This window comes from Dipteris shenzhenensis, chromosome 14 (genome assembly GCF_047967505.1).
Source record: "Dipteris shenzhenensis isolate YYH24624 ecotype China chromosome 14, Dip_SZ_1.0, whole genome shotgun sequence".
NCBI classification, from domain to species: domain Eukaryota; kingdom Viridiplantae; phylum Streptophyta; class Polypodiopsida; order Gleicheniales; family Dipteridaceae; genus Dipteris; species Dipteris shenzhenensis.
The window spans coordinates 42,750,636-42,772,311 of NC_141609.1; the positions used below are offsets into that span (position 1 = coordinate 42,750,636).

Here is a 21,676-nt window from a genome sequence, read left to right on the forward strand (position 1 = left end):
GCGCCGTCACAGCCCGCGTATCTGTACCTGCCGTCTTACCCCCCTTTTCTGCCCTGGCAGTTATATCACCTTCCCAACCCCCCACACCATCCTCTCTACTACCTCCCCTTTTGCACACTTCACCCCCGGAACTCGCTCGGATCTTTTGATGCCTACCAGTAGGCCATCGGATGCCTCCCCGTCCTTCCACATACTCTCACCCTGGGCACATGAGAGGCAGTTCAGGCAGCTTCCCGCTGAGGTGGCAGACCGAAGGCTATCGGAATGCCAAACCTTGCCTGACCATTGCAACCGGAGTACACAGGCAGGTACGGGTCAGCAAGCATTCGACAACCAATGGAATGCTAATCAACCGCACAGATCACTCCCTGGACATGTGCCTATAAATCCGGCAATGTCCAACATACTTCAAGCAAGCATGTGCCCGGAAATCCAGCAAGCTCCTTAAAATAGAAATGAAATGGAAATGGGAGGGACACATACCATGTGCCCAAGCTATTTGGCAAGGGTCGGCGGAAGAGAGATATCCGAACTTTTGTGCCCCCCCGTGCCTTTGATAGGGTCCGGCAAACTAAAAGTTTTTCAAGTGCGCTTGAATTTGATAACACCAACTTTCTGAATGGTGCCAACCTATCTCCCCCACTCTTCTAAGGCTTCGGGTCGACGAAATCCAATTCTCGACCATCATATCGAAAAAATTTCAAAATGGTAATGCCTTCCCCCAAATGCACCTACCCAAATTCGAATCTCACAGTGTCATGAGGTAAAGCCTCTTCCCAAGCCTTTGATGCCTAGGAAAGGTGGGGCGGGCTCCTTTCCCAGTCAGAAAATGGCAAGCAAACTCTACACTAGCTCACCATTTTTTGAGGGAGAAAGGAGCCCTATTTCATCAAAGTCGCCAAGGCTCAAAGAATTGATCCTAACCACCCGTCTACATTCCAAAAAATTATGGGCACTTCAACGTTGCTAATGTGTCCAAAACATCTAGAGTGACCCATCACATCATAGTAAAAACCGTCCATAGACTTGACATGTCAAAAACTTCTAAACTCACCCGTCACATCATAGTATTTTCTCAAAAAAATTAACAAAGTATCATCCAAAAAGGCGCCTTACCCGAGCAAGCAGCTTCACCTGCTCCATCAGACTGTTGTGCTCAATCAACATCTTGTTGTGTAGCATGTTCGGATTCCTCGTTTGTCTGTGGTAGGACACCTTTAATTTTCTCCTAGTTGGCCGCGGGGAACCTCGACTGACTTGGAGATGGCTCACTATGCGTGTTATTTGTTCTTCTGCTACCTACCTGTTCTTCTCTTGGAAAATCACTGCTTGCTGAGGTAGGATTGGCTCTGAACTGATCAACGGGTCCTCCAAAGGTTCAGTACAACTCTAATGTTTGTGGCCCATTGGTCATGTTGTGGAGAGACCTCAAAGCAAGGCACACTTCTATGAAGGTAGTAATAAGATTTACAAAACCTTAATAGTATCTAGCACAGAGAGAATATGTCTGTTTATAGTAGACCAAGGCCTCTGCGTTGCCCCATCAATAACTTCGAGCAGTAGCCAACGCTTCTTAGAAATCTTCTTTCTATTTACCTTGATTCTTTTGCAATACTATAGATCTAATTCCCTTGAGTACCTAGGTAACAAGTTCCCCTTGGATTTTGCCACGCAGCTTGCATGCCCCCAATCGCAAATACTGATTTGTACTTGCTTGTTAGGTGCGTAGTCTAGCAAAAAATTATCATTGTGCAAGTCATTGATCCACCCTTTCTTATGCAAAGATTGCAAGACCAAGTAAAGAGAAACAGAAAGTTCTAGCTCAAAAGCCATAGTTTTGCTTATGTTGTTGAAGAAAATCTAGCTCTCTTTCCAAAGTAAAGCTAGAATTCACTGAACTTTTGTGTATTTTACAGAACATCCTATGCAATGACCCTCCATTGAAGTACAATGTGAATGCCCAATGTGGCTAGCTTATTAACATGGTAAGGACTCACATTAACATCTTGTGCTTCACTTGCATAGAAGCTTCTTGCATAAAACTTGTTAGACTTGCTTCCATAGGGCATTGAAGGAGGCTTTTGCAACAAAGCAGCTAGTTGCATCTACTCCCATAACCCCCTGTAATTTTTATAGGAAAGTTTGGCCTTTAGAACCAAAATTGATTTTCCAATCGAGCAAGACTTCATATTTATCCTATCGCAACCACATAACATATTCACTTATGAAGAGCTTTGCCTTGGCAATGTTGCCACTGGCAATAGACCCAAGCATAGTTGATGTTCCTGTAGCCATGTTCGATTGGTGCTCAATCTCCACCATGTCAAAAATTTTCCCTGTCACATCAGACTCTCTCTAGCCAAGATAGCCAAATTCGATTGCGTTGCATGTGCTCTCCGCTTCAACCACATGCCATTCCAAAGAAGCTACTTCTTGCTTGAGAACACTATGTTATTAGCACAGTTTGCATGCAACTTAGTGTTTCCTGTAATCATTATAATTCTCTTGCATAATTCAACTGACCAATCCTCATTTGTTATACTTCCTAGCTGAGAGCATGGAATCAACACATCTTTTCGTTTCCTTATTCTTTGCACAATTCCTTGCTTAAAAGCATTAAAAAAAGTATCAACGACCTATCTCACATGTTGACCCTATGAGCGCCTCTGTTAAAGTGCACAATGAGATTTTGTTAAGAGAGCAGTTCCGCCAGTCCATGCAGCGACCACACAGAGCAATTGCAAGGAAGGCTTAGAAGCATAGACGGTCTTGCCCCTACATGCATATTTCGAGTACTGTTGTTATCAGGGTTGTTACTCACATCACAAGAAGGACAAGACAAGCTAACATACCTATTTCCTGGCCCAGCTTAGCACGACTTCTTTTGATAAATGAAATCTCCTACTTCTTCTCACAACACTATTTATCGATGATATGGGGCAGAGAACTTTTGATATAAAAACGATTGTTTCTATTTTTTACATGATAATATAAACCCGCATTTCTTTATTAAAAAAAGAGTATCAACTAGCTCAAGCTTCTAAATCATTCTATTGCCAATGCAAGAAACAATTGACGTTACTTCTCTTTGCACATGAGCATATAGCTTCTTCCATTAATCCACGTCATTTTTGGGATCCATAACTACACATGCACCACAGAATGCACACCAAAGGCTCACAAAAAACTCAAATATTACTGAGGAATAGCATAGAAAACTAGGGCCATGCTTAGAAACAATCCCTCCATCATTCCATCCCCCCCCTTCCTTTCCTTGCAAAAAAAGAAGATTGCATCAGCAACATAAAATAGCATAGGGGATTCTACAAACACCAAAAAGAAAAAACCACTAGCATATCAAATCAATAGCACATTACCATAAAATCCTCGCGACTAATAAAAAACAATCTTGAAATAGTATCCATCAACAACAACATGACCAAAATAAACTTGCATGTTTGAAGCAAAGCGGTGATCTTGCACGAAAATATGTATACCTTTGTTGCAAGAACAAGGTTAAGTTTTGCAAGCACTCATAACTGAATCTCATAGTTCCAAAACTGCTCTTCTACAAAGCTTCCCAGGGAGGCACAAAGGGCCCACATTCCAATGCTAGAACCGTATCACTGGCACATATGTATTGCCACAAAAGAACCTAAGCTTTTGCTTTAGTACATATGGAACAAGCTCGTTCTGGGCATTCACAAAGGTAGGTCCCCCCATTCTGCATATTTGTCACTAATGTTTACCGTCTTGATAACCTCAAGGTGGCACATACCTGGTATAATCAATATATACATATTGGAAAGATATGGAAGCCCTCCACACTTAAAAAAAACCTCTCATTCTTAGGATTGTAATGCAATCAAGAGTAGCTTGTAGTCATGCACTTAGTTACATTATGTGTCACTCCCTTGAATGCCCAGCGAGCACCTGGAAAATACCCCCAGTGCCAGGCCAGGAGCCAAGACAAATCACATACAAGGCCCTTTAATCCTCCCACGTTATCCGGGGCAAAGGAGGAACTGCTGCAAAAGAATCATCAATGTCTCTTACATCCATGGGATGGTCTAGGGCCGCAGAGGAAACTTCTTTTGTCTCCATGTCTCTATGTTTGCAGAGCCAAACCTATAAAACAAGATCCATAGACAAAGCAAGTCACACAAGAAATCAATCCATTTTGTTTCTTTTACAAAAACATATCCCAATTTTACAAAACATCGCACCCTCTACATTATAGAGGCACACTAAGCAAAATCAATTTCTCTTCATCAGCGTAACTCATACAGCCTTTTAAGGAATAGAAAGAGTTCAAATCTCAGTGAAACTCATAAAGATAAATTCTACATGCATTCAGGACAAGAGACCATCACCCCAACATAGACTTGCTACTAAATATTAATGATCATGACTATACAGGCCTTTAAGGAATATAAAGAGTTCAGATCTTAATGCAACTCATAAAGCTCACAAAACCAAGGCAACTTAATAATCACCAACAGAAGCACCCCCAAGTTCACGGGATGCATGTGTGACCAATGCTCCAGCACATGCAAATTCCCCCTCCAACCCCCTTTGCATAAGATCCATGACTTACGCCTCTACCCTTATAAATTTGCAAAGGAAAAGAACCAGGAACAAGGAAAAAAAGTTAATGCACCCGTTTTCATAGTCAAATCGCTTTGAGTTGTCTAGCTTAGACTAAGTCCACACCACTTGGCTAACCAAGAAATCAACATGAGCAAAGTACATATGAATAGTACTTCTAAACTATTCAATTCATTGGAAGATAAGCCACTTAAAGAAATGTCTCCATCACTAAGCTCAAAGAAGGCACTTTGGAAGATGCAATGTCATGTATGGACAGAATACCCAATCTAGACCGTAGTAATAAGGACGAACACTGAACACATTATGTTTGCCTACAATGCCCTCTTCTCGCAATAAATCCTTCGTTTCAACCTAGAGTTAAGAAACAGGAAGAAGGGGGGAGGGGGAGAGGAAGCCTTATCAAGTTCTCTACAAGGGCTTGAGAATTTCTTGCCCTTTTTTCAAGATTACACATTGTAAGTGGCATCAACTCCAATCATTAAACTTACAATCCATGTAATCTATTCAATGACATGTGCAAACAAAATTCCAAAGGCCCTTCCTTGAGTATGGTGTCAGTGCATTGTTCATCCATGTAGTCTATTCAATGACATGTGCAAACAAAGCTCCAAAGGCCCTTTGTTGAGCATGGTTTCAATGCCATGCTCAAATAAAGGTCATGTTCTTCACCATTAATTCCTTTGGTCCACAAACATAAGAATCTTGAGAATTGAGAGACACAGCCCCAAAACCACAACCACAAAGCATTTCTTATTAAAATTTACAAACCACATGCTCTATGTTCAACAGATCAACACTCACATACACTAAGTTCCTCTGTAAATTTCGTGGCATCATGTTGCTTACTTAAGGCATGGTGGTAATCTTTGTCGATGTGTTCATGATATTAGAAGAACCTATTTCTACTTAGCTTAGTGCACTCATAGATCCAAGTCAATACTTCACATGCGCATTCAATACATTGTAAGCAAACTTCTTACACAATTTGAACAAACTCATGCAAGGACATCTCAAAGCACAACTTGTATGCACATGCCTTTCTAAAATACACATAAGCTCATTGCATTTGATCAAGCCAAAGTTCCAATGGAACCTACAGTGTATCCATAATGAGGCAAACTTCACATTACTTTGCAAACGACTACACACAAGTGCTTCATCAATCACATTCCTCACAGTTTTCATATGCCATGTGAGCAAACCCTCACGGAAGTACTCCAAAACACACAGAACCGTAAAATTTATAAGCAAACTCACGAACACAAATGCTCCACAAAATTCTTATGCCATTTAAGAAAACCCTTGCAAGGATACTCCAAAGCACAAGAACAATGCTTGTCTCATTTTAAACAGATAAACACATGCACGCCCTAAAGCCCATCACAAATCTTTTAGTGCCACACTGCTTGTTTAAATCATGGTGATGATATTTGTCATTATGCTTATAATACCACTAGAATTAGTACCATGTTGCCCATTGAAATTATAGTGATAATCCTTGTTAATGTGTTCATTAATATCACAAGAAATGCCACATTTTTTCCATGAAGTAGAATGGCCAACATACAAACTCCTTAACTATACGAAAACACACACTGCACTTTTAAATAGTTCCATGAGAGACAATGCTATGCCCACCTTTCATGCCCTTGGAAATGAATTCCAGATATCATTTCAAAATCAAGAACTAAGAAACCTAATTATACAATTAAAAATTCCCATACAATAGCACCACCCTTGGTTGTTTCCCAAAGACAAGCATTAGTCAACCCATGGCCACTTCCAAGGACTCATCAAAGGAGAAAGCCAAAATTACTAACTTAAGCATTTGGCCTATTACATGCATACTTACAAACATGTGCCCGACCTCCAAAAGCAAAGCCAAAATTTAGATAGGCCTTCATGGTAGCATGGAAAATAATCCCCATCATCCTCATGATTCTCCCTTAACCCAAGCATATCATTAAGGGAAGGCATGCAATAAACAACTTGCACACATAAAAGCTTGTAATGTACGCTATAGTTCAGAGTTGACTCATGAGAAAGTGAGACCACTTTATCATTCTTTGGAATTTGTCTTATCATTATTATTCAATGAACCTAGAACAAGTTACACTCACTTCTATTATATATAGCATAATCTTTCACTCACATGCATCTACCTCTTGCATTGATATGTAGCTATATATACTAGTAGATCCATCACCGTTTCATGATGCCTATAAAAAAGGTTCTCCCTAGTCTCGTAATCAAGACACTCTCAACCAATGGTACCCTCCATTTATTGGCAAAGGGGTCTATACTATACATTCAAAAAATGAACTCCATGCAAGACTCTATGGAAATGGTTTGGTCAACCATCGTGCATAGTCTTGAATGGTCAATAGCTATCCAAATGACATACTTTCCCAAAAGTATTAAAAGAATCTATGTTGGCAACTTCCATTACGCTCATGATGAGAAGCCGATGTACATTAAGAGAGCCTATAGGCAACCTAGATTGTTGATGAATGAAGTTGTCAAGGTATGCACACGTTACATTCTCTGGAAAAAAGATATGCATACGCTACAATGAAGCACGGCTGACTGCATGCTTGAAAATCCTTTCCATGTATTTTTGGATGCTTATTAAAAGGATCCAGAAATATGGGGAAAGAAATGCTTTGGGACCATGAGAGATCGTAAGCCCTTCGCCTATTGTTTTCTACGTTCATCCCTCTATAGGGATAGGAGGGGACCACACATTGCAACAATAGAGGCAGCACAAGTAGAGGCATAGCAAAAGAAGGGCTTGCACGCAAGAGGGAGAGAAGATCCTTCATCAATGGCATGCACCATCATAAGAGCAAGAAGGTGGTCTGAAGAGGGAGAGAGAAAGTCAATTTGTTGCACAAGAGCTATTGCCATAGCTAACAAAGCACCTGGGTAGGAGAGGAGGGTAAGAGAGATGTGGGATGGAGGATAGTTAGTCCTGATGCTTGGCACTATGGAAACAAAGATGAGACGTGGGTTGGCCCAGTAGTAGAAATTAAGGCATCACAGAGCTCACCTTGCAAGCCAAGGCCTTGCTCCTCGCCCTTAGCGCCTTTGAACTCGTCCCATGGCTCCACAACATGTCGCTGGCCTTGCTCCACGATCTTGCTCCAAGCTCTTGCAACACAAGCGAGCAAATGATGATTTGAGCCAAAACACCCAGTGCAATGAGAGCGCATGTAAAGCGAAGGCGCAGAATGCATGTAGCCATGCAAGCTCCCACTAATTAGACTACAACCACTGTGGATCTGAGTTTAGTTGCAATTAGGAAAATCCCAAAAACATGTGGAAATTCACACTAGTTTTGAAATTGATCCTCCAAACCGTTCCTAAAGCATCGTCTCTAGCGAGCCAACATTAATAAAATATCGAGAAGAGGAAACACGAGGCACGTCGATGTGCTAGATGAACTGCCCTCGAATATGGGTAGCGTGATCAGATTTCATAAAGTCTCTTAAACTTAAGATGGGACAAGTTCTTGTTGCTAGAGCCTTCCCCCAGTGCTAAAAAAGAACGTCCCAATTCGAGAGGGGGTCACTTGTTAGCACTGCCTTCCAGGCAGCGCTATACTAACACTTTTGTAAACAAGGTGAATGATATTCAATCATTCATAAGGCCTGCCCAAGATAAAAAAGTTAAACAAAAAGGAATCCATTGGAAATGGTGTGGAGGAAGACTGAGAGAGACACAGAGAGAGAGAGAGAGAGAGAGAGAGAGAGAGAGAGAGAGAAGGGAGGGTGTGGGAGAAAAGGTGGAGATCCTGTGTAAGAAGACTTGAGGAGATAAAGAAGGGAGAGAGAGAGAGAGAGAGAGAGAGAGAGAGAGAGAGTCAACCACTTTAAAGTCTTCATTGAAGTCCAATAAAGAAGAGCCAATTTCTGCTTTCCCAAAATTGCATCGTTGCTAAGGCTACCCAGAGGGCAAGCCAAAAAAGTGTCCCACACCATTTCTTGCCAAGTGGCCTCCTTCTACTTTGATCTCTCTCCCTCTCTCTCTCTCGCTCTATCTCACACACACACAGTTTGCAAATAAATGGCTTTGCATTTGCAAGAGGTTGCATTATAGCATTCAAACTTTCCAATGGTTCTAGTCACGAGCTTCCATTCATCTTGACAGTGGCACAACCAAAAGTGGCACAACCAAAGGCAATGGTCACGAGTACTTGTACTCACTTGTTTTGTTATTATTTAATTTTTAGAAAAGTGACACTGCTAGTAACTAAAGTAAGTGAGCGCTTTTATATATACATCTTGCTTTAAGCCTTTTCATAAGAATGAGAGGAATGCAGCACCGAGAGGCCTCCATTTTGGTACGTTCGATGTTCGCTTTCACCTACCCCAACACCTCTTTGCGGCCGTTTTGTCCCAGTAATTGAAATAGGACACTTAAGAGGTGGTGCTGATATGGCATTGCAGGCTAATGGGGGATGCGTCAATTTTACGAGCAAAAACCTATGAGCAGGTTTATCCGAGCGTGTTTTTCAAGAGATTTTTAAAAATGTTTTTCTTTAGGAAACATGGTTTTTACACTTTTATTTTCACTAGAACTAGATCCCTTTATCATAAAAATATACAGACTAGTCACTCATTCATTTTTACACAACATAATTTTCTTATTTAGAGACATCCCTTTGTACCCCTGTTATTACCTTAAAAAAGTGTTGATTCCTTTAAGAAACATTCCTCATAATCACTCTCAATGTAATTATACTATGCATATATAATTACTTATTAACACATTTATATCATATGGCAATATCTTTTTAGTGTTTTTATAGCATATTTATGGACATGTTTCTAAAGAAGTTTAAATTACTATAAATAAGTATTAACTTAGGCTTATATATCACTCTCATAAAATACATGTAATATTTAATACTATATATGAAAGATTTTCCAAAATATAACTTCATAGATATGCTCAAATGGGGTGTTCCGATCAATTTGAGTGGTTGAATGACTATATTTGGACATTGGATATGAAAGTTATGTCACTTTTAAAAGTGCTGTCCAAGGTAGTTTCGCCAGCGAAACTACCTTGGGAGACTTGCTTCAAAGGGGTTTCGCTGGCGAAACTACCTGGATGGCTTGCTTCAATGAGTTTTCTTTGAAGAAACTCTTTCATGAAGATAGGTTGAGAGAGGGTTTTCAATGTCACCCCCTATTAAGTAAAAGTTGTAAGAAGGATCATAAGGGAATTTTCTTGAGAAGTTTACTCTACATGTGGGTAGCTTCAAAAGCCATCCTATTATGCTCTCACCATTCCTATAGATTCACCTAAAGATTTTTGTATAAAATAGGCATTGCTATAATACTTTGCATATTTCTAAGTGAAACTATGTTTTCTTCTGATAGATTTTTGCCATATTTATGCATAGTTAGAAGCTTTTTTTTTCCTTCGCTCGGACGCTCGGAAGATTTCGCTCAGAAAATGCTCGTCCCCGCTAATGGGTCTGTAGAGACCGTGAAAGTGGGCACCTGTTGACATGGGATGCCAGGAGAGATATTGAGCGAGTGACATCAAGGATCCGAATCCCGGCTATGGCGGTTGGACTATGCCCCCTGATTTCTCCTTGGCTGGTTTACCACTGTGGGTATGAGAATCACGTTTGCAGGGCTCAAGATTGTCAGCAAATACTCTGAATCCGCAATCCAGAATGGGAACTTGGGTCTCGATCAGTTGCAGCTTAAACCTACAAGCTTCGCTGCCCTGGCCACTCTCATCAAACGCTATGGTGAAGCCAAGACGCTGTCTGATGGTAGGCGTGTGCATGCTTATTTAAGCAAGCATGGATATGATTGCAACATTTTCCTGGGAAATTGTCTTGTTGAAATGTATGGAAACTGTGGGAGTGCCATTGATGCACGAGCTGCGTTTGACGAGATACCTAGCCCCAACTTGTTTTCATGGAATATACTGATCAAGGCGTATGGTCAAAATGGGAGTTTGGACGATGCTCAAGCAGTCTTTAACCAGATATCTAACCCTGATTTGTACTCCTGGAATTTACTGCTCAAAGCATACCGTCAAAATGGTACTTTAGAGGATGTACGTAGAGTGTTTGGCCAGATTCCATATCACAATGTTGTCTCCTGGACTGCTGTAATTGCAGCATTTGCCCACGATGGGCATGGCAAGGAGGCTCTGGATCTTTTTCGGCAGATGCAAGTGGAAGGAGTCAAACCAGACAAGCTCACTTTTGTCCGTGCTCTCGATGCATCTTCCAGCCTTTCATCCCTTGAAGAAGGTCAGAAAATCCATGCTGCAATTGTTGACAGCAGATATGAAGGAGATGTTGTGGTTGGAACCGCCCTAGTCAATATGTATGGGAAATGTGGGAGTCTTCCCCATGCAAGGAGTGCGTTTGACAAAATAACTAAGAGGGACACTATATCTTGGACTGCAATAATTGCAGCATTTGCGCAGAATGGTCAAGGCAAAGAGGCACTAAATCTCTATTACCAGATGCAGTTTGAAGGTGTTCAACCAGACGAGATCACTTTTGTTTGCATCCTTGATGCATGTGCCAGCCTTGCCGCTCTTAAAGAGGGGCAGGAGATTCATGTTGCCATTGTTGAGCGTGGATGCGAACAAGATGCGGTGGTGGGGACTGCTATTGTCAATATGTACGGTCAGTGCAGAAGTCTGCAGGATGCAAGGAGTGTGTTTGGCCGCAGGTCTTGTGAAAATGTTCCCTCTTGGAATGCTATGATCTCCGTGTCTGTCCAAAATGGGTATAGCAAGGAAGCAATAGATATTTTTCATCAGATGCAACTCCAAGCTAACAAACCAGATGAGATTACCTTTTTATGTGTTCTTGATGCATGTGCCAATCTGGCAGACCCAGAAGAGGGGCAAAAGATCCACACTGCTATCATTAACATTGGTTATGAGCATGATCTTGTGGTGGGGAACGCCCTCATTAATATGTACGGAAAGGTTGGAAATTTGTGTTATGCAAGGAAAGTGTTTAACAGAATGACTCATAAAGATGTCATTGCTTGGAATGTCATGATTTCAGTATGTATTTGGAATGGGCTTGAGAAGGAGTCTCTGGATTTGTTTTCTCAGATGCTCCATGGAGGCATTAAGCCAAATGACATCACCTTTGCACAGGCTCTTGATGCATGTGCCATGCTGGCAACTGTCAAAGAAGGGCAGGGGATCCATGTCATGATTGTTGAAAGTGGATTTGAGAAAGACCTGGCAGTGGGAACTTCCCTGGTGAAGATGTATGGCAAGTGTCAGAGTCTCCATGATGCAATACATGTCTTTAAGAGAATGCCGTATCCAGATGTTATCTCTTGGACTACCATGATTGGAGCATATGCTGAGAATGGACAAAGCAAGAAAGCTTTGAGGCTCCTTGGGCAAATGCAGCGAGAAGGCATCAGACCTGACGATGTCACTTTTGTCTGTGCTCTTGATGCATGTGCAAGCTTTGCAGATGTACAGGAGGGACAGAAAATCCATGATGCCATTCTTAAGGGGGGATTCGATGGAGGTATGTTGGTGGGGAATGCCCTGATTAACATGTATGGCAAGTGTGGGAGTCTGCAAAATGCTAGACGTGTTTTTAGCAGTGTATCACAATGGAATGTTGCTTCTTGGAATGCCATGATTGCAGCATTTGCACACAATGGCTATGGCAAGGAGGCCCTTGATCTTTTTCATCAGATGGAACACGACAATGTGAAACCAGATGAAATTACGTTCATTGGTATTCTCACGGCATGCAGTCATGCAGGTTGCATTGATGATGGCACGGATTTTATTGTTTCTATGAAGAGAGATTATGACATAACATATACACAGGATCATTACATGTGCTTGATTGATCTTGTTGGGCGTGCAGGGCGTTTGGATGAGGCAGAACATTTAATTTACAGCATGCCAATTGAAAAGGCTGCTGAAGCATGCTCGTGCTTGCTTGGTGCCTGTAGAGTTCATGGTGATGTGGAGCGTGCTCTGCGTGTTGCAAATATGTGTTTCGAGTTGGATCCAGAGAATATTGCACCATATGTGACGCTTTCTAATGTTTTTGCGGCATCTAGTAGATGGGGTTATGTAGCACGTGTGAGAAAGGCTCCAAACGTGATTGGTCTGGAGGAGTAACTCCCACATCCTTTTGTTAATGCACACATTTGGGGGATCTGAATTTTGTTGGACATGTCCGACATTCTCTGGCTGTGCGGGCATACTAAGCAAAGCAGTTGTCACTTCAAACTATTTTTACATACAAGCCCGGTTACAGTGATGAGAAGTTGAATTTGCTTTTGGGTCTTCTGTCTGATGATGAGCGAGAAGACAGCTACTTTATTATCCCATTTACTGAACATGGAACGTGCTCAGTCCTCATCCAGAAATTGATATGGATACTGCTAAATAGTACTGGATGCGTAAGTGGTCATTTTAAACAAGACCACCTCTGCTAGCATAAATCCAGCCCTGTGAGTCTCATTCAGCTCTTGGAGGGTTTTCGTATGAAGTGCATGCTTTGTAGGGTTGTTGATACCATGAATGGATGTGAACTTCTGGCATGCTTGATGCTTTTGCTGTTGAAGTCAATCTGTGAAGCATGCCAACATGGATCATTTCACCTCAGTGCTTGAGGTCAGTGCAACCTTGGTTAACGTACCTGGATTCATTTTTTTCCAATTCTTTGCAAGCTTTTGTAGCACTTATGTATACAACTTGCACAGGCTCACACATGCAAACAGATTCATGCATCACGACTATTCAGTAGAGTATAGCGGACGATAATGTGGAATTTCAAGATAATCTTCTTTTGGAATCAGATATGCTACTGCTTTTGTTGAAAAGGGAAACTCTATGAAAGTGCAGGCATCTCAGTGTAGCAACATGAATGAGCTTTCAAATTCGGTGGCTGAGCTGGCTGAAATTTATTTTGAATTCAGGAGCTCTTCAGATGAAGGTTCATTGATCAGGCTTCACTTTTTGAAGAACTAGTGCATTTATCGCACAGGTAAGTTGCATCCTTTGTCAAACTTGAACAGAACAAGGAGCAACTTGAAAGTACACCTTGCAAACGCCAATTTCGAACAACTTGGATCCATAGTAAACAAGCAGCTCTATTTGAGGGTACTCTCATGCTGTCCCGTGGAGTGAGAAAGGGGACAAGATTTAAACGGCACTAGAAAAATGGAGATAATGAAAATAGTAATGTCGCATTGTTTCCTATCTGGGCATGCACAAAACAGGGAGTTGTATTAACTGGCGTTGGACCTTGTTCAAATATGTAGGTATGGACTGCTTGGAAGCTAGTCAGGGGAAAGAGACTCAGCCAGAGTGTGTATAGCTGCTCTCTCTTACCAAGTTATTGTCATCATGAGTATTGCAATAACATTCAAGTAGGCCCTAACATATGATGATACAATAGGTAAATCCAAAGTCAAAAACTTTGGAACAAACTAGTTTAGTTTGCCAAAGTAAAGATATTAATATTTGGAGGTGGTGGCATGTGGATGTGGGCTGCATAATGTGGGTGCCCAATCCACACTCACCAATCCACTCGGCATGTGGATGTGGGTGCCTGAGTGTGGGTGCCCCCAATCCACCCAGAGGAACCTCAATTTCCAAAATGGTACCGAGGTAACGAGGCTCCCTCTCCAATGGGCAATATATGCCTTTTACTTGGGGAACCCATTTCATATGTGGGATTGATCATGTGGCCATTGCTACATGTCAAGCGATATTGGCTTGTCATTTTTGTGCTTTTAACACATCAAATGATGCTCTTATCCAAAGGTGGTTTAATACCTTTCCATGACTGGTCCTTTATGATGCCAACGTATTCTTTCTTTTTGGTTTGTTCTTGATGTTTTAACGTTCTGTCATTAACAATAGAGGCCTTGAAAATGTCACTTTGTAAGTAAAGCAACAACTAGAACTGGCATTTTGTACATCATAATGCATATGCTTTGTGAAGAAGTGTGATGTGTAAGAGCTAGACCTTAGTCAAAGTCAAATTCAATAGTCCCAAAGTTAATGTAAGAAATTGGTACTAGATTGTGTAGATCTCATACACACAACAACCAAGGCACACAATGAATATATATTCTAGTCAGTATTGAGTCTCTCTCTGTAAGTGGAAAGCTGATTGATGCAAAGAGCATTGTTGTAAAGCATTGTACTTTTGTATGCTTGCTAGAGAGAGTCAGTAATGGGAAACACACATCATGAATGAGTCATTCAAAAGCATATTGCCTATTCAAAAAGCATTCAATTTAGATACATGCTAGAGAGAGTCAATCATGGGAACGACACGTCATAAATGGGTCATTGAAAACTTCTCATCATACATTGTAGTCTTACCTATGAGAAACATTGCCTACTACCCGAGGGCCAAGAAGAGTCTATCAACAATGGGGTAAAGCGACATTCTATCTATGATAGAGAACACAACTAAGAAATTTGCATGCTACCTCACTCATTTATGGCACAGAAGCTCCCTTGATTGCAATCAAAGAATTACTTAACACTAGCAGCCCTTGAAGAAAGAATATTTAATTGTGAAGTCGTAAAGAAATTAGACATGAGCCTTATTCAACATTGATGGTAGAAAAGCTAAGGAGGAGGACCAAAGCTAAGGAGGAGGCCTAATTCGATAGATTTTAAAATTATAAATATTAAAGACTTGAAATAAGGAGACTTGTCATTGTTCTAGAAGTTACTAAGGTGTAGAAATCGAAAGTGAATCCCAAAAGGAGAGGGTTCATCTTCAGTGAAGATGTAAATCCAATTGATGCATAAATTTATATGGAGACCCCTAAATAGTGAACTACCAAAAGTGGTGCATCTGTAAACCATATTAGTTTTGAGACATCTTTAGAGCAGGTCCATCTCTTTCATTTTCAAAATAGAGAAAGCACGCACTACTAGGATTTGGGGAGCTTTGCGATATGGGCTTGGTAAATACAACACTTCATTTTCAAAAGACTTCTCATTGTGATATGAAGTGGCTGCTATGGGTGGCTTGTAGATACCTCTTTTCTATTTTGCAATAATCACAAATATTTGCATGACATTTCATACGTTTTGATTTACTATCATCATCAAATTTTGTGATATAGATGTGATTATTACAAATTTTGCATGCTAACTTTTGAAAATGCCATAGCTTTGGACTTGAGATCCATTTTAGAAGCTTATTGGATTGTTGTAATCAACATGTTGAAGCGTATATGATGGGATAGATAGATTATCAATTTGAAAATTTGACAAGGTAAGTAAATAAAAGAATTAATTTCTCATATATGAATACCCAATATCCCTCTAGTTTTTAATTGAACACTTTTGAGTAGCTAGTTCAAAGTTTGAAAATCTGAGCAATAATTATAGAACCTTATATTTTCCCTCCACATTTCTTCCTCTTCTTCTCATCCTCCTAAATGCACTACATTTTCCCTCATGCATCATCTTCCTCTTTGCTTCAAGCTCTCTCTCTCTCTCCCTCCCTCCCTCCCCCCCCCCTCTCTCTCTCTCTCTCTAAATCTCTTTGTAATAGAGATATATTTCTAAAAAACTATTCTATAGGTGGCCACTTGGATGCCATGTGATGTCCAAGCTTTCCCTCCCTAAGAACTCCCATCACAGTGGTAGCTCAGAGTACTTCTCATTTTTGCATACATAGTTATGTCATTCTACATTGGATGCCTTGATGATGAGGAGGAGAAAGACATAGATGATATGATCATATGTCTTACGAAGGAAGTACCACAAGTTGAATGGGACGAGAACGATATATGCAATATCAATCAAAATAGCACACAAGCAAAAGCCTACTTTAGAGGAAGGGTAGCAAGATTTAAGATTCTTAGACAAACACATGAGCTAAGGGGTAAACAGATTTGGATATATAAGGAGTGCACTTTGACCCAACTCAAACAAAGAAATGGTGACCTCACCCAAGTAAAGGAAGCATGCAAAGCATGCAAATGGGTAGCTTATCGAGATGGGCAAGCACTAATTGGGGACTTCGAATCCAAATTCAAAGACTCACATTCTTAAACTGATGTTATAAAGGCCACCTTATAATAGTATTAGAATGTAGTTATGCCCTATAATAGCTCGGGAGGAGATGAGCTTTGTGTAGTCCCTTGATTCTCTAGTTATCTAGATGTAGTAAGTCACTTTTTGGGGTTGTACTTTGTCTCATAGACCCATGAGGTCTTCTGCAGCCATTAATCTCTCTCTCTCTCTCTCTCTCTCTCTCTCAGGTTGACGTGCACATGTGCATTTGCACAATGTCACACACACACACACACACACACGTGCGCATGCAAGCATGCACGTAGGCACCTGCACACATGCATGCACACTAGCGCATGCACACACACACATGTGCGTGCATGCACATATGCATGCATGCACGCATGCACACACGCATGCACACTCGCACACATGCACACATGCACTTATGCACGTATGCATGTGCGCTTGCACGTACATGTGAGTACACATGCATGCACACATGCATAGGCACGCATGCGCACGCACGCGCACACACACACACACACACACACACACAAAAACACATACATATTTTAGCATCACATTAGCACATAAGAGACTGAATTTTATTTAATAGTAAAGAAAACAGACTTGAATTATGTATTTGGAGTACATTACCAATCTTGACATCCATCCATACCAATTTGTTTCTATTGTATAGTACAATTGATTCATAAACAAATATTTTTGTTTTTCTAATATTCTATCCATGAGCTTAAATTTCTGTCACAACCATTTTGAAATTTTATCTATACCAATCTTGGAACTTTTGTCCACACAAATCTAATGCTCTTTCAAAGTAAGCATCATAAGAGGGAAGATAATATATTCACTTCCAGGAACGTATTATGCTAGACATATGTGTAATCCAATCATATAACCCTATGCATCATTCCCATAGAATAACTTGAATGCATGAACTTTTATGCATCATCCTTATGGAATGATCTAACAATACAAATCTTGGCATTCTGGCCATACAGTTCTCATGCCATTTCATTGTATGAAGTTTCCATTAGAAAAAAGTCACATCAATTAAGATTTTAGATATACAAAATGAAAATTTAGCTACACCCCAAACAAAATTATATCAATGAAGGTTTTAGAAATACAAGCTGAAATTTTTGCTACACCGATTTTGTAATTTTGTCCATAACAATCTTGAGATTTGAGCCATAAAAGTCTCCCACTATCTCACAATACTTGCTAGAATTCCAACCATACAGAGCTGAAATTCAGCCACAACTATTTGATACTTTAGTTGCAATAATCCTTATGATGAAAGCTCATATAAGAAGCAATTGAAATTTTAAAATATACATATAAAAATGATAGAGCCTAGGTACTAAATAGTCTAATAGGCAAATAAGTTAATAGTGCAGTGATCCAAATAACTCTTAGGAACCCATGTAAGAAGAAATGGTGGTGATGGTGAAGAAAATATGGACTTTTTGAATGTATCCATGAGATGTGAGAAAGTGAATGTTTGTCCCACTCTCAATCTCTTTGAGAACCTACTGGACATTGCATCAATATCCTCATGTGTGTCCTACCATCAAGAAGCCCAGTTGGATAGTCTTGAAAACACCCCTTGCTATAACTAGAGAAAAGTATGCAAATAAGTATTGATTCTTGTTTTTTGATGCAAAATTATTAGCTAGAGTAGAAACCTCTTTGGTAACTTATGGAATGGGGGCTAAACAGTAGCATTTACATCTAAAGAGGAAGGTTTCAGACATGCATTTGATGGCATGGAATCCCTACACATGGTTGTAGCCTCCATAATGGAAGTTGTGGCCTCCATGGTTAATGTTGGTGAAGAAATAGATTAGCTACGGAGGCGTGAAGCCGAACCTGGAAAGATGAGTAGTCTTCATGAAATAAGTATAGGTTATATTTACATTAGATTGTACCTCCCTAAATAGGAAAAATTACATGATCACTCTATTTCTTAGGTCCACATGTCACCGTACCATTGATAGCATCTCTATCCTGCAATCATACATTTTATCTTCACATACCACTTTTCTATCACTCACTATCTTCATGGCACCACACTTCTCAACACCACCTTGGTACCAACATGGCTACTACAAGGCGGTCAAATGCGAGGTTACACATTTTATCTTCACTCTTTCTTTACCCCCCTATGTGTTCAAGAAATTTTGGCCTTGTCACTGTTTTGATTCTTTACCTTGAGTGCAACATATGGCCAACACTTTTTGTAGAGAAAAAGGGGTGAAAACATACAATGGATTTTAGAAGAGTTTTTCTTCAAATTTGACTGGACCTTCCTGGGTTGCAATGTAGTTTGACTGCTTCTTTTTGTGATAGCATTGTTCCTCTTCATGGAAAATTTTTTACAAAATTTGCATTGTTTGATTGCTTCTTTTTGTGATAGGATTGTTCCTCTTCAAGGCAAAAATTTCCACAAAATTTGCATTCTAACTTGGTTTTGTGTTTGCTGTGACATTCATTCTTGATGTGCCCAAGTTTCCCACAATGATAACACCTTGGTGGTGGTGATGAGGTATTTTATACTCCTTTGATACAGAATACTTGATATCGTGATGTGGTAGGGAAAATTTTAGCCTTTACTTTTGTGGAGCAGTGCTGCTTCAATTTCATTGAGAATTTTCTCAACATTTTTTAGTGGATACAAGAGTATCATATTGCTTTATGTCAACACTATTGAAAAAAACTGTTGCAACTTCATCTTCTTTGATCTTCTTCTTCATCCTTGCCAATTGTTGCTTTAATGCCTTGAATTTGTTAATGTGTGCCATCATTGTATCTACTTCCTTTAAAAGAAATGCATTCTTTGAGCTTTTAGTCTCCCTTTCAAAGTTTTGTTTGAGTTTCTAAAATGCTAGTTTTGCATCTTTGATCCCTGCAATGTGATGTATGACATCATCCCCTAGACCTTGGGCTATTATGCCAAGTGCCTTATGATCATTCATTGTGCTTGGTGTGATCTGAATTTTCCCACTTGGATCTATTAGCTTCCATGTTTTCATTTGCCATGTATAGAGCCTATCCGCATTGAATTTGGCAATGGTGACTTCTGTGTCTTATAATCCATTTCTAATTATGCAAGCATTTTCTTTGCCATCTTTTCTTGAGTTGGAAGTTGTATTTCCTTTTGGAAGAGGTGTTTGAAGTAACTTGAGACATTGATCGATCCATTCAATGAATTTGAAGCACCAAAATGAAAGGACATGCAATAAAACAATAGTTTATAGTACATCAAAATTCTTATCAAGAGAGGGACGAAACGATAAGGTCTGCCCATTCATAGGTTGCTTGTAAATTTAAGATCAGAAGAATGGCTACAAGTTGAGATTTTCTTGCCCCTTCATACAACATGGTGCTTGCTTCATGTCGTAAGCTGTCCTCTTGAGGATTCATGTTATACTCCCTAATCACCTTGACATCTTTATCTCTTTCATCTTGGGGTGAAAGTAATTAATTATCATGTCTTGCATTATTTCATCTTGATTTAAGGCATCCTCCTCTTCATCAATGCTTCTATTCTGCTACTCTTCTGGATCTCAATCTTCCCTTAGAGCATTTCAATATCCTTGGTGGGTTAACATGGATTCACTAGGATGATTATATAATGCACGTGCTCTCAAACTTCTCAAAACAAGTCCATCTCCTTGCATGAAAACAATTTAATGAATCAACTCGAAACAGTCACATACAAGAATGGAGCTATAATACATGGAAAGAATTTAGTGAACCAACTCACAAACTTGTACCCAATCATTTAACTCAACCTTAGGTAAAGTATGGAAGCAACCATATTTATTTATGTGTGTGATTGATATTGTGCACAAGACTCATTGATAAAGATTTTCTCTACTAGTCTCTTCTTCAAATTCTGATGTACTTGAAGGCATTTATAAAGGGAACACTTGCCTATTATTATATCACTATGTTATGAAATAATCCATGAATGATGATTAAAAATGCATAAGATGGATCCAAATAGCTAATTTTTTTACCTCTACTCTGCTTCATCGATATTTCTTGTCAAAAACTTCTCCAGAAACTTGCTAGAGTCGATATTTCCATCAATAAAAGCATCAAAAATCTCTTTTATTGAAAGGCCTATGTAATATTTATTTGATGATCAAAAAAATGTTAAGCTACCTCATGATGGAAGCACACCAATGCATGTTTTTCATAAAAAATGTATGATGCATGGTGGGAAACAAGGAAAAATTCTTTCCAAGCCATGCAAAGGGTACCTGATGGGAATGATCCTTTGCACTGGCCTTAAATTAAGTGATTTTAAGACCTGTTTAAAGTACCATGTGCATTAGGTACCATTTGCATGGCTAGAAGCACACCAATGCACGTTTTGCATAAAAAATGCATGATGCACGGTGAAAAACAAGGAAATATTATTTTTAAGCCATGAAAATGATACCCCATGGGCATGATACTTTGCACAAGTCTTAAAATAGATGAGTTTAAGGCCCACAATAGGGCCCCCTAGCGAGAAAAAAACTACTTATTAATTAATTTATTTGTGTGAATGGGGGGAGGAATGGGCTCGATTAACCTAAGTGATGGAAACCTTTGAATTGAATTTGCCAGATGTCATAAAATTCCACATCCTTTGGGATGTTTTCGCCGATCGCCTCTCCCAAGCTATAAAGGAGTAGAGAGGGAGTAGGCAGGGCGTCGGGGTTAGGGAAAGGGGAGGTAGGAGGGATAGAGGGGAGAGAGAGAGAGGGGGGTTGAGGTAGAGGAGACAGAGGGGACAGAGGAGAGGGGGCCTGTGAGAGAGAAGTGGGAGTGCTGTGAGAGAGGCAAAGTGGAGGAGGGAGAGAGTGGAGAGATGAAGAGGCTGGAGGGGAAGGGAGTGGAGGGAGGAAGAGGCTGAAAGGTAAGGGAGAGAGGCGCAGATGGAGAGGGAAGCAAGGAGGGGAGGGAGAGACACGCAGATAGAGAGGGAAGCGAGTAGGGAGAGGCACATACAAAGGTGTGT

General features: G+C 40.2%; 1 protein-coding gene across 1 annotated transcript; it reads left to right on the forward strand.

The window, feature by feature from the left end:
* The first annotated feature begins 10,114 nt into the window (after window positions 1-10,114).
* On the forward strand, window positions 10,115-13,822 carry LOC147894661 (pentatricopeptide repeat-containing protein At2g03380, mitochondrial-like). The gene has a single exon (XM_087384923.1). It carries the CDS (start codon window positions 10,240-10,242, stop codon window positions 12,757-12,759), a length of 2,520 nt encoding a protein of 839 aa, XP_087241049.1. The 5' UTR covers window positions 10,115-10,239; the 3' UTR covers window positions 12,760-13,822.
* Window positions 13,823-21,676: the final 7,854 nt, after the last annotated feature.